This window comes from Lipotes vexillifer, unplaced genomic scaffold, assembly GCF_000442215.2.
Source record: "Lipotes vexillifer unplaced genomic scaffold, Lipotes_vexillifer_v1.1 scaffold213, whole genome shotgun sequence".
Lineage (NCBI taxonomy): Eukaryota > Metazoa > Chordata > Mammalia > Artiodactyla > Lipotidae > Lipotes > Lipotes vexillifer.
In genome coordinates this window covers 3,543,154-3,556,735 of record NW_006780610.1, presented here as the reverse complement: position 1 = coordinate 3,556,735, position 13,582 = coordinate 3,543,154, and the positions used below count along the sequence as shown (strand labels likewise).

Below are 13,582 nucleotides of genomic sequence, written 5' to 3'. Positions count from 1 at the left end.
GGAACCACGAGCCCACAGCTTTCCGTACATCTTGGGAAAGAGGGTGCCCAGGAGTCAATGGAGCCTGTGTTGTGGTCCAGGCTAGGAGCCAGGGCGCAAGGGGCTCTGGGGCCCATCCCTGTGCTGACGTGCAAGATGACCTTCAGGGCAACTCTTGGGCCCTCTCTGCTTTACTCTCTCTCCCTTCCACAGTATGTGGGGAATGGGCGGGGAGGGGGGTGGCATGGGGTGGTATATGCACCCCTCGGAGCGCATATGAGAAAGAGGGCCTTTCCTCCCCCTGCTCACTCACTACTCCCACCCCAGGCACTCTCAGTGCAAGTGAAAAGCTGATTCCTTCCCATTTCTCAGAAGGGAACGGAAGGCCCCAAAGAGGATAGCATTAGCCTGAGCATCAGGCTGCTGTCCTTAAGGTGGGGGCTGAGAGGGTCCCCTCAGGAGGGGACCACAGGTTCTGGAGGGGCACTGACTACTCTTGGGCTGGAGGGGGCTTTCTCCCTCCAGCACAAGGCTGGGCTCTGGAGGACAATGGCGTGTTGATGAGGCTTTGGTCCTGGTCTCACATGACCCGATGTGGGTGGGTGGACCGCACGTGGCTGAGCCGCCTGGGCTGACCTTTGGTCGCTGGCTGGGGAAGAGAGGAAGCCACGAAGCTTCCCTCCCACTCAGTGCACCCCAGGCACCCTGCCGCCCCCATCCCAGGAGCTGCCCTCTGGGCACATGCACTGTCTTCACCTACCGTCTTCTTTTGGCCTTTCTCTTCCCTTCCTCTTCGCACTGCCCTGTGTGTGCGTATATGGCGTGTGAGCGTGTATGTCTATGTGAGTGTGAGCAAGGAGGCTCCCAGAGGACGAAGGACAGTGAGACAAGAAACCCCCTTCGTGGGTTCTTTCTAATAACGGATGAAGTTTCTTCCATTGCAGGGATAACACCAGGGTAGGGCCAAAGTGTATGCATGTGTGTGTGTGTATTTACTCACATGTGTTCATGGGCACAGGTGGCGCATGAGTGTGCACACAGAAGGCAACGCCTCCTACCCTGCCTCGTCTTATGACATATGCCCTCCTCTGGTGGGAGCTGGGGATGTCGAGGTCAGCATCTTCCAGTTGGGGCTGGAGACACCCGCGGCGCCCCCGCTCCCCGGCACAGGGCCAGAGCGTTACTTTCAAAAGGAAGAAGGAAGAATTTGGGGGGCGTTGTATAATTATTGTAATCGATTGAATTAACTAAAAAATACCATTCCGTGAGGAGGCACACACAAAATGAGAGTTATACACAGTCATGTGAACACAGATGGAAAGTCAAGATACAGAGAGATGGGGGATAGGGTTATACTTGCACTTATGACTGTTTTCTTTTGTTTTTGTTTTTTTTTGAGAAGCTAGGAGAGGTCCTAAAGCATTTTCTTTTCTAAAAAAATTTCAAATTTTATTTTGGAGTATAGTTGATTTACAATGTTGTGTTAGTTTCAGGTGTGTGACAGAGTGATTTAGTTATACATATATTCATATATCTATTCTTTTTCAGATTCTTTTCTCATATAGTTTATTACAGATTATTGAGTATAGTTCCCTGTGCTATACAGTAGGTCCTTGTTGATTATCTATTTTATGTACAGTAGTGTGTATATGTTAATCCCAACCTCCTAATTTATCCCTCCCTCGCTCCTGTGATTCTTGGAGGCGGTTATCTGTCCTGCCTCTTCTCATCAAGGTGGATATAGCCAAGCAGGTTATTTCAAGAGAATCTTTTCCCGAAGTCCCCAGAGGGTTGAGCATGGGGGGGGGGGGTGCTCTGAGATGGGGCAAGCAGTACAAATAACTTGATATAACACTTTGAAAGGGATCTCATGGTCTGACTTTGTCACACAATATTACAAATATCACATGAAAATATTTTAGCACGGTCTCCTTTGTTGGGAGCCTCATCCAAGTTTCACTCTAGGGGCTAGTCCATCCTAATACCCCAGTGGTGGCCCTGGGAGTATATAGAAGGAAGTTAAATTCCCAGATCTGGGATAAGGTGGGGGTGGGGTGCCCCAGTGCTGCCTTGGGGAGGCCTGTGGGTGAGAAGGGGACAGCATAGGTGCCCTCAGCCTTTTTCTCCAGGCTTCTCTCAAATTAACACTTTTGATGGTTTGGTTGATGGGTATTTCTGGGCGCTCCTCCCTCCCTCCCTCCTTCTTTGCCCCTCCCCCACCCTTATATAGTCCTACTGACCCCACTGGATGCTGGGGAGCTAGTATGGGAATGGTCCTTAGCACTGAAGCAGAAAGGAGAGAGCCTGGAGGGGCTGGGGCTGAGGTTGGCGTGGGGCACAGAGGCTGAGACAGAGGCTGAGGCAGAGGCTGGAGTTGGGATGAGTTGAAGCTGAGTTGAGCCTGGACCCCGGTGGGGTTGTTGGAGATTTTTGGATTGGCAGGGCATCTCTCTCAGTCTTGACAGGATTCTGAGAAGCCTATTTTTGGAGTCCAAGGCAGATGTTCTCCCCCAATGAAGAGCATGTTTGGTGTCTGCTTTCCCCTCGGAGGGGCGGGAATGTCCCCTCCCCCTGCTCCCCTCAGCTGAGCAGAGTCATACATCACCAAGGGGCCGGGCTCCCTAGATGTATTGCCCTAATACGTCGCTATAGCAACCCCACTCTAATCCTGCATTATTCTAATGTGGTCCCCCTCCCCACTGTGATGTATAGCTTGGGTCTTGGAGCTGCGAGGTCCCTTCTCTGAGTCTGCTCCAAGTACCCTAGGGATGGGTGGGTCCGAGGACGGCTTGGCTTCCTTGGGTCCTGTCTCGCTTCTCCTCACCCTGTGCATGGGATCCTTTGTGAGCTGGGGTGTGGAGGTGGGCTCTGGCCCGGCGGCCCTCCCGCTCGCCTGCCCGAAGAGGGGAAGCAGCACACGAGTGCCTGATGCACCGACCCACGCCAGCCTGCCCGGCCTGGGGACCTGAGGCCTTGGGGTTGGGGGCCAGGGCAGGACAATGGCTGCATTCCGGCTGCCAGCCACAGGCCTCCATTGTTCCTGTGGACACTGCCTGCTTGAGGGCCGCAATTCTGGCCCTCACCCCGCATGGGGCGTAGGATGCTCCCTGGACCACTCCCCCGGGGACCATAGAGGGGTGATTCATGGGGTGACCAGGGCATAGCAAGCCCCAGCTATGCCCAGATTCTGGGGGGTGGGAGGGGGAGGTGACTGAGGGTTGTTTGTGTCAGGAGAGGGCGGGGTTGAATAGCCAGAGGACTCAGGGCTGTGGACACCAGCCACGTCATCTTGTACTCCTCCTCATGTGTGGGCTGGTCAGAGAGGCCCCATTGTCAGAGGGGCAGGCCCACCCAGGCTGGAAGGGAAGTGAGGATGGAGAGGGACCGCCTCAGAGCTGGGAGGACGCGTAGACCACCCCCCATACTGCACTGGTCAGGAAATTGGGGTCCAGAGAATAGCAGGGACTTACCCAAGGTCACACAGCTAGGTGGGGACAGGCCTGGATCCAGAACATTTCCCCATCTCTCTCTGGTGCTGAGATACTGCTGCCATTTCTGGTAGAAAAACTGAGCTCCAGTGGTGATCTTCAGCCTTGGCAGAAGTTATATCCACAAGCGCCTTTCTCTCCTTCACTTGCTTTGAAATTTCTCTAGTTTAGGTCAATACCTGGCATCCCTGGAATGAGAATTTAGAGCTAAGGAGAGTCCTTGGGCCATGCAGAGGCTATACTGACTACATCTTCTGTAGGGCCCTGAAGAAACGAGTGGGGCATGGAGGTTCCCAGTGCTCTGACACAAAAGATTCATAGATGTAACAGTAGATTTCATTGTTTCCTCCCAAACAGTGATCTCCCTTGGGCTCTCACATGCCTACTCTATATGACTGAGAGGTAGGAAAGGGAAGAGGCTAACCCAGGAGCATTTTAAAGACAGGGGGACTGGTCTGTTCCTGCTTCTCAACATAGGGCCTGTTGAATTGTATGATTGGATGAGTGGATAGATTGTGAGTGGTTGGGTAATTGCATGGGTGGGTGGTTGAAGAGGTACATGGATGAATGGATGAGAGGATGGGTGGGTAGACGGGTGAATGGATGGTTGCATGGGTGGTTGGTGAATGGATGAGTGGATGGACGTAGGATGGATGTAGGTAAACGAGGGAATGCCCATTTCATATATTGAGGTCGAGAGATGGCAAATGACCCAACTTGGGTCATACTAAAGATAAACAGTAGAGTGAGGCCTGGAGCCAGGTACCTGGCCCCTGCCTTTTAGGCTGGGATGCCCTGTGGCATGGTTTGGTGGTCAGCCTCTGGGCAGGGTTGCAGTATAATCAGGAGTTGGGACGTGAAGGAATCTATAGTTAGATTAGTGTCATGGTGGGTGGCTTCGTGGGGTCTAGGGGCCTTGACCCTGAGTTGAATCTTCCATGTTGGGATCAAAGCGGGTGTGTGGAAGGGTCCTGAGCAGGGCAGGAAGAGGCATGAAGGCTCAGGAAGGGGGAACTAGTGGGGTCTGAGGGCATTGGGGCTGAGTGGTTTTATCTCCTTGGGATCAGGCCCTGAGCTAGGAGGCCCAGAGGCAACCCCTCACACATTCTTCATGACCTAGCTTAACGGTACCATTGTCTGTGGGGCCTTCCCTGACCCTCTGGGTGCTGTCTCCCCAGAACCCAGCACAGAGCCTTAGTACTTAGAAGAGGCTCAGAGCACATTACTGGGGGCATGGGGTTGCCACAAAGAGTCAGATGGGGGGAACAGGCTAGGAGATTGCACCTGCCTAATTTTCTGTGTCATTTTGGGCAAGTCCCTCAAAATCCTTGGGCCTCCGTTTCCTCATCTGTGGACTGGGAATGCAGAGCTTGAACTTTTCTTCCCAGAATGGTTTTGAGAATGAAGAAAAATAATTCTGGGGGTAGAAGAAGCACTAGGCATTATTTTTCTGCACTGCTTCAGCCCCAGCAATTATACAATAATATATATTGTACATATAAAGTTGATTTTATAGCTAATATTTAATGCGCACTTACACTGTGCCAGGTTCTCTTCTAAGTGTTTATGTATATCATCTCTCATCTAATCCTCACAGCAATCCTACCGGGCAGGTACTGTCATTGTCTTCTTTTGACAGATGAGGAAACTGAGGTATGGAAAGCATAAGTAGCTTGCCCAAGGTCCCATGGGTAGGAGGTGGTGAGGCCAGGATGGAAGCCTGGGCAGATGCCAGGGTCCGCATTCTTAGCCACTATATGTAGCTTCTCAGTGCACAGTGCTCTGAATCGGAAGGCTTCCTGACCTTGGTGATTCATCCAACTTCCCTGAGCCTCGTGGCTGATTGCCTGATTGCACGGTGGTGGAGAAGGGGGCAGATCTAATTAGCTCTAATACCCTCAGTCCCTACATCTCTCCCTGGCCCAGTCCTGAGTTCTAGAGCCCCCTCCGCTTTGGGCACATGCCCCAAGCACTGGACACTGCTGTTCACCCCAGCAGGGAGTATAAAAATAACATGGACCTGTGTGTCAGATAAAATGGGTTTTATTCCAGGGTTTATAATTAACTAGTCTTGCTGCCTTGGTTAGGTCACTCAAACTCTCTGGGCAGCAGTTTCCTCATCTGCAAAATAGGAATAGTTAATGTGAGATAAAGAAAATAAAGTACAAAGTCAGTGCACAGATAAGTATTATGTCAGAGTGCCTTGGGCGGAGTGGGATCCGTGTAAAAGTTCATTACATTTTGGTTTTCTTCCCTGTTCCCTTTCGTACAATGCCCTACCCAGGCCCCACAGTAAAACAGCTTTCATTCATCCATCACCTACTTATGCTGAGCACTCTGTGTACCTCATGTCCCTTAATCCTCAAAATAGCTCTATGATGTAGGGACTGCCATTGTCACAGTATCAGAAAACTGAGGCACAGAAAGGGTAAGGAGCTGGCCTAAAGTCACACAGCTGATAAGAGGTGGAGCCAGGATTTGTACCCAGATCTATCTGGTCCCACAGCCCCTCTGATTCACCATTCTGCTCTCTGCCTCTCCTGAGACATGGAGAGCATCCCCAGGGATTTTGATGACAATGGGAAAAGGCAGGTAACCCACGGTGGCAGGAAGGGGCTTTGGCAGAGGGCCAGGTCTGTCCATGAGCTGCTGAGGTCAACTCTAGCAGCTTCTGCATGGAGGGAGCACTTCCTCCTCTCCAGGCTGGCCAGCCCTGGGGAAAGGCAAGGATGGTGACAATTTCCAACCGTAAGCAGGGAGGGCCGTAGCAGTGCAGGGTCACAGTCTGCTCCTGCTAAGAGCTGAATAATCTGGAGCCTTTGAAGGATTTCTGAAAAGCCATCAGGAGTGAATCATTGACTTAGGGAGGCAATGAATCAAAGGGGAGTTCATAAAACGGCAAATGAATCGGGTGTGTGGACGACAAGCCACTGCTATTCCCCAGAACCCTCCGGGGACAAGAGAGCCGAGAGAAAAGAAATAAAAATAACATGGGGCCTCACGCCTGCTCCAAACCCGAGTCAGCCCCTCCTTCCGTGTGGAAAGACAGAGGGGACAGAGGGATGAGACCCACTTGTGGGGCCAGAAGGAGGCTCCCAGGGCACGTTCGGCTCCCTGGTCCAGGCTGCGGGTGCAATTAGCAAACGCCCTTTCCCCTTCCTTTCAGGAGCCCTCACAAGAAAGAACACTGATTTTGACGAACACCCAAAATAATGTGAGATGAGGCACCATGCATTATGCATGAGGTCTGATTTAACATGAACATTATTTCTTGTGTACGAGACCATATGCCTCCGCACTGTCTCTGCAGCCTAATAATACCCAGACACACCCTGGTCAGGCTCAGCCAGAGACATGTCCACTGCGGGTGTGCGCGTGGGGGGCCGTTGAGGCAGAATCCTCCTGGTTCTTGGTTCTGAGGGGAGCCCATTCAGGTGCCCTGGAGGTGGGTGGGAGGTAGGTCATGCTCCTGGAGAAACACCAGGGAGAGAGCTGGGGGTGGGTGTGTGAAAGTGTGTGTGTGTGTGTGTGTGTGAGAGAGAGAGAGAGAGAGAGAGAGATCAGGAGCCCGTGACTACATGATGCTGGGTTCATGGTGTGGCGATGTGGGGACATGTTTTTAGCACAGGAGGGACGATGGCAGGAATGGATAGTTCTAATTGCTGTGTGTGTTTGTATATATACACGCATATGTATGTGTGGGGGTGTGTGTTTAAAAAATAAGATCACACATACAAACACACAGCCTAACTTTAATTATCTGAAGGGAGCAGGCAAGATCTGGGAGGAGCTGGGAACAATGATGGGCAGGGATGTGTTTGGAAAGTGGGGTGAGTGCTTGAAAATCCTGAGAGGAGGGGACCCCGCCAAGGGATGGAAAGGATGCTGCGTGTGGCAAATCAAATAGCACAGGTGCAGGTACCCAGAGACTCTGGAGAGCTCGGTGTCAAAGGCCGCGAAGCTGGCCAGACGGTGGCATGGGTGTGCCCGAGAGTGTCAGCACGTGTGAGTGAGCAAGCTGGCGGAGTGTGCATCAGGGTTTTAGCTGGTTGAGAGGAGGAGTGGTAGCGATAGGTGTGAGTGGGGCAGAGACAGAGGAGGTAGCTGTGATGGAGAATTTCCGAGAATGGCTGTGGAAACAGGCGGGGTAGTAGATGGGGAAGGAAGGGTCACGGGCAAGCCTGTGCGTGTGAAACAGGACCGCTTCCATTGGAGGTGAAAGTTGCCTCTGCTCTACCCGGCACCCTCTGTAGAGTAGCCAGCTTGATGCTGATTTGGGGGTATGCTCAGCTGTGAGGTGGCCCTGGTGACTGCTGCCATGTCCCAGCTCAGGGACCAATAGAGGGCAGTCCTCCCACACGGAGGCCTCCCAAGCGGCAAGGGGAGCCCAGAATGGAGGGCCAAACACTAACTCCAAGGCCTTCACATATGCGGAGCAGGGACAGGATTGACGGCTCCTCTGGCTTTGGGTCACTAAGCCAGAGGCTCCAGGTGAATCCCCTTCCCTAAGCTCGGGGGCAGCCGCCAGACCAAGTAACCAGCCTCCTCTCATTCCTCCCCCTGCTCAGGTGGGTCTCTTTTCAGGAGCTCCAGCCCTGCTGGGGAAAGTCTGGGCCTGGGTGTGTCACTAGAGGCTTGACCTTCCCCATTGTCGGCCCAGAGCCTCTCCAGAGGAGGCTCAATTCTAAAGAGCCCTAAGTGGGCAGTTGTGGTGGGGGTCAGCTAGTCCTGTGGACACCCAGTTGAGTCTTGGGGGTCAAGGGATGATTGCACAGGTCCTAAGCTATGCAACATTGATGCCAGTGCAACTTCCTGGGGCACGTGGTGGTGGGGAATACAGGCGTCCTTGAAGTTCAGGGCCGGGCACCATCCAGGTGCGCCTTGATCACAGGCGACCACAGTGGCCACCTTCCTTCTTCCCATTTTAGCCACCCTCCACCCTGCAAATGTTGTCCCAGCTCAAAGCATCGGCAATGTAGCATGGACTTTCTTTCACCCCTCCTGTGTCTGGGAGCAGCTATGGATTTGCAGGCACAGTGAGGCTCACATGGGGCGAGGGATGCTCTCTCTAGATACCAGAATCTGTGGTTGCATGATCTTGGAAAATAATTTTGTTCCAGTGAGAAGGGGAGGGAGATAGGATGAGAAAATCCCAAATCTGTTAGGGAAAGCTTGGGCTTCGTGGGAGGTCAATGCTAGGGACAGCTGGCTCTCTTGAACGAAAGGAAGTTTCAAGCTCTCAGGAGTGAGCAGGTAGATCCACATACACGTGGGATGGAAAAACCCGCGGTCAAGCTCACAGCCGACTGCCATTCCTAAACTCTTATTTTATCCAGGGAGTAAGACTCCAGGGAAAGATATTTCTCCATATTTCCTATGGTTTCTTTCTTATACAGTAAGATGTGTTGTGGTTCCTACCATCATCCCAGGCTGGCGACTAGGGGAAGGAGCCCCCGGGGGCCTTCTGTGACCAAGGGTTGGGTTACCGGCTAGCTGTCCCAGGCTGGTGTCTCATTAAGCAAAATGCTTGCCAAGTGGAAGATTTTCTTCCGTCCCCTTTCCCACTTTTTTTTCCATCTTTTTGTTCTACTCCTCAGCTGCTGCTAGATCTTGGGGGCCACATTGTTTTGCTGTTTTTGAGTTGACTTGCTTCAATAATAAATCCACCCTCTTAGACGGGGTTAAGCAGACAATTAGGAAATCAATCAATCTATCAATGGATGTCAGCTGCAGGCAGAGGCCAGGGAAGGGCCCCCCGTCTTCCTGGCCGCCCTTTCCAACCTCCAATCCTGCTGCGGCTCAGGCGGCAGGGAGCTCTGAGCTACATTCGCTTTCATTTCAGGGCCCTGAGGTTGGGACAAATCCAGGAAGGACGCAACAAGGAGGGAGTGTGGGGAAGTGTGGGACTACTTTGAAGTTCCGTAGTTAGTGGAGCAGGAAATGAGAGGCCTAGGTGGGGTGACCAGCGGCTCTTGGTCGATCGTGGTGTCACCCAACTGGCAGGTAAAGTTTCCAGCCTCCTTTGCAAGAAGCCTGGGGAGGCTCCGTGGCCTGCCGGTTTGGGGAATGGAATGGCTGGGACACGGGTGCCAACTGCAGGGCTAATCACTAACTAGGCTGGACTTAAAGGAGGGAGGAAAAAACAACAACAACAACAAAAAAGGAGCAGCGAGAGGCTGAGCCTTTGAAAACCATCGTGGCCTCTGGTTGGTGGCCTCTGCAGAGACAACTCTCTCCTGAGATTGAGGGGCAGAGCCCAGGGTGTCACCTGGAACCCTCAGCATCGAACAAGTCATCCTGAGGCCCCAGCCCGCCTGAGACAGCCAACTTGGAAGTCTGGGAGCACCTCTCTGGGCGCCCACGATATTGTCGGCTGGAGCCAAGGCCTCTCACAGGCCTGGGCTTGGACAACTTCCCTGGTGGGAGGGGGCCACACACATACCCTCACTAGGGACACAACTTTCTCCCCAGCTTGTGCCTTCGAGCTTTGTCTCCACGAAGAGTGACAGAAACCTCATGTGGTTTCTCCTGAGAAGGGGAGAGAACTGCATCTACGGAGGAAACAGGAAGAGCCGTTTGATTAGTATTTTTAAGAGGAGTTGTCCTAAAGCAGAAGCGCTTGCCTGGGACACAGATAGTCTGTGGCTTTGGCCCTGAAACCCAGAGCTGCCTCCACCATCCTGACTCTGGGGAGGCGGGCAGGCTGTGTTTAAGGCTTGACAGGGGGATGTCTGAGAATGTCTGCTTCCCTCCCCAGGTCATGACTGCACAGCCCGGGAGTCCTCCTATAGGCAGGAGCATCACTCCCTGGGGAGCGGGGGCTCCCTTGGGGACCCATCCCTGGAGAGGCGATGCCAGGGCTTTCTGGTGGCACAGCTCTTCTTGCCCCCACTCCTGCCCCAAGAGGGGCAGGTCATTTGTTTGCATAGAAGTAGGACCAGCTTTGCCCACGCAAACTGGCGGGGGTCCCTGCCCAGGCCATTCAACTCCCCCAGGACCCCTGTCTAAAAGCTGTTAGAACTCCCAGTGGATCCAGGCAGGTTTGGGTACTGTTTGTTTGCAGGTGGAAAGCCAGCTGGGGTGGGCTGATGGGCCCTGACTCGGCTTCCAGCTGCCTCAAGACCCAGAATGATGTAGTTGGCCTGGATCCCACCCGGGGAGTGCAAAGTCAGAGGTGGGGAGTACAAAGATGCCCGGCTGGTGGTCCAGGTCGAGAGAGGCAGGTTTCTTCCTTGGCCCAGAAGAGCAGTTGAGTTGTGCCCGAGGAATGGCCGATCCAAATTCGGTGTGGTGTCTGCAGTGTCTTAGGCCCTGGTCTGGTCCCAGGATAGTCTGTTTATGGGGTGGGGGGCGGAGACATGAGGTAGCTTCATCTTCCCTAACCTCACACATCTGAGGCAGGGGCCCAAGCGTTGCCCAAGTAACAAGCAGCACCGATACTGGCCTGGAAGAAGGTCTGTGTGGTCACCTTCCTCCAAGGACTGAGGCCAGAACTTTAGGGGAGGTGAATCGGGGTATCCCATCCCATCACCCACAAACCAGCCCAGCCCTAGTAGTAAAGAGGACAGGACACAGCCCTGGGGTACATGTTTATGTGAGTAATAAAATATTTACTATAACATAAATATAAAGGGAACTTCCCAGTCTACATTATTATTATTTTTTTGCAATAAAGATACAAAGAGAATGCACCAAAACATTGTTCCAAAAGATAAGAAAAATAAAATAACAAAATTTAAATTCAGACGGTAACAAACAGAACAAGAAATGGAGAAGGGGGAAGCTCCAAACACATCCAGAAAATAAATAGAGATGGATCAGAAATCTGGAAATCATATTAAAATATCTTTTTCGGATTAGTGGGTGTACAAAATCCTTTAGTATGGGGAGGGAGGGCAACCCGGAAAACCAAAAATAAAAACCAAGCACAAAATGTTTCTTTCTCCCCGCCAGTGTGTACATATCTCACATATTTACATGGTTCCCACCTCACCCCAAATTTGGGGAATTTCTCTGCAGGCCTCCTCCAGCATCCTGCATCCCAGGGGGCTGAAAGGGAGCGGACGGAAGCTGCAGGGACTCAGGCAGAAGGTTCTCAGGGAACGGCTTATTTCTACAGCTGGTTAAAAAATATCGCCAACTTTTCCGAGTTTCGTTTGTTTGTGGCCGGGAGGTCAGGGCCCCGCGGGGAGTGGGGGCCCTGCTGTGCGGTGGTCGGTCTACAGCCGGGCAGAAGCCCCTTCCCATCTGCGTGTGCGTGGGAGCGCAGACCCCTCCAGCGTGGCCGGGAACCGAGCCGGAGCTCGGATAAAACGAAACGAAAAATGAACACTCGAATTTTTTTTTGTTGTTAGTTTTTCTTTTTTGTTTGTTTTTTGTTTTATTTTGCTTTTTTGGGGTAGGGTAGGGGAAGGTAAGGGGAAAAAATAAATTAGGCTAGATTAAAGCTTTGGCTATTTCCTGCTTTTATACACAGACGCGGCTCTCGCGGCCTCCCCTCCGGGGCCCCGATAAATACAGTATACAGCGATTTAAATTAAGGGCGCGGGCGGAGTTAGAAGGACCCCAGGAGCCGAGAGGCTCCGTGAATAAATAAAAACTGTAAAAAACCAAGCCCGGAGGAAAGGTAAGGGGGATGGGGCGCATCCTTATGAGAGAGAAGAGGCGTGGAGCGAATAAAGTGACAGTCCCCCACCCTCGACCCTCAGGCTCGGGAATCCGCGCCAGGGAGAGGGATGGGGAACTCTCCTCTCTCCGTCCTCTCTCCCGGGTAATCCCTAACCCCGTACCGCGTTACCTGTCGCTGTGGGGAGGCCGCTGCCGGGATCCGGCCCCGAACAGCCCGGGGGGGCAGGGGCGGGGGTCGTCGAGGGGTTGGGGGCAGGGAGCAGGCGGCGGGCAGGATGCCCGGGGTGAGTTGGCGCGTTCCGGATCTTCGCTCCTCTCTCTCGGGGCTCGGGCGACGCAGCCTATCGGCCGTCTTCGCCGCTCGCAGGAGAGGGTCGTCCGGGTGTTTGGTTTTATTCGAAAGTTTCTGGGCTTTTTGTAAAATCCAAAGCAACCGAACAAAAAGAGTTCAGGCCGCGCGGCGCCTCGCCGCGCACCGGCGGGGGGCCCGGCCCGCGGGGTCACTGCACGGAGCCGGGCAGTGTGTGGTGGTGGTGGTGCAGCGCGGCCGGCGGGGGCGCCGAGGGCGGCGACGCACCGCCCCCGCCCGGCCCCAGCTCGCCGGGTGCGTACACGTCGTCCATGGGCGGGTGGCCGGCGCCGGCCGCCGGGGTCATGCGCTTCTCCTTCTGCCGCCGGTTGCAGAACCAGACGCGCACCACCTCCTTCTCCAGCTGCAGGCTGTCGGCCAAGCCTGTGATCTCATGCGCCGAGGGCTTGGGGCACTTGAGAAAGTGGCTCTCGAGCGCGCCTTTGACCCCCACCTCGATGGACGTGCGCTTCTTGCGCTTGCGGCCCTGCGCCGCGATCTTGTCCATGTTGGTGGGGCTGCCGCTGGACGAGTCGGTCTCCTCCAGCCACTTGTTGAGCAGCGGCTTGAGCTTGCACATGTTCTTGAAGCTCAGCTGCAGGGCCTCGAAGCGGCAGATGGTGGTCTGCGAGAACACGTTACCGTACAGCGTGCCCAGCGCCAGCCCCACGTCGGCCTGCGTGAAGCCCAGCTTGATGCGCCGCTGCTTGAACTGCTTGGCGAACTGCTCCAGGTCGTCCGAGCTGGGCGCGTCCTCGTCCGAGTGCTCGCCCACCGACGAGCCACCGCCGCCCGCGCCCGGGTGCAGGTGCGCCGCTGCCGCGTGCAGGCCGCTGGCGTGTGCATGTCCGTGTGCGTGTCCGTGGGCGCCCAGGTGCGGCGGAGGCGACGGCTCCAGCTGAGCCTCGTGGCCGTCCTCGTGCAGCGCGTGGTGCAGGCCCGGCCCCGCGCCGCCGCCTCCCGCCGCCAGCATTCCGGCCAGGCCGCTGCCGCCGCCCCCCGGGTAGGCCGCCTGCGCGTACAGCCCAAGCGGTTGGGGCTGGTGGCCCCCGCCGGCCCCCGGCGACGGCGACATGGCCGGGCCCAAGTGGTGTGCCGTGCCGCCCTGCGCCCATGCCGCGCCCGCGTGGGCCGCCCC

At 54.5% G+C, this 13,582-nt stretch overlaps 1 protein-coding gene across 1 annotated transcript; it reads right to left on the bottom strand.

The window, feature by feature from the left end:
- Nucleotides 1-11,862: 11,862 nt before the first annotated feature.
- On the bottom strand, nucleotides 11,863-13,576 carry POU3F1 (POU class 3 homeobox 1). The gene has a single exon (XM_007453787.1). The coding sequence runs from the start codon at nucleotides 13,517-13,519 to the stop codon at nucleotides 12,596-12,598; it is 924 nt and encodes a 307-aa protein (XP_007453849.1). The 5' UTR covers nucleotides 13,520-13,576; the 3' UTR covers nucleotides 11,863-12,595.
- Between the last annotated feature and the right edge of the window lie 6 nt (nucleotides 13,577-13,582).

Bases quoted from the DNA above. Each gene is read 5' to 3' on its own strand.
- POU3F1 (XM_007453787.1), bottom strand. From the start codon at position 13,519: ATGTCGCCGTCGCCGGGGGCCGGCGGGGGCCACCAGCCCCAACCGCTT.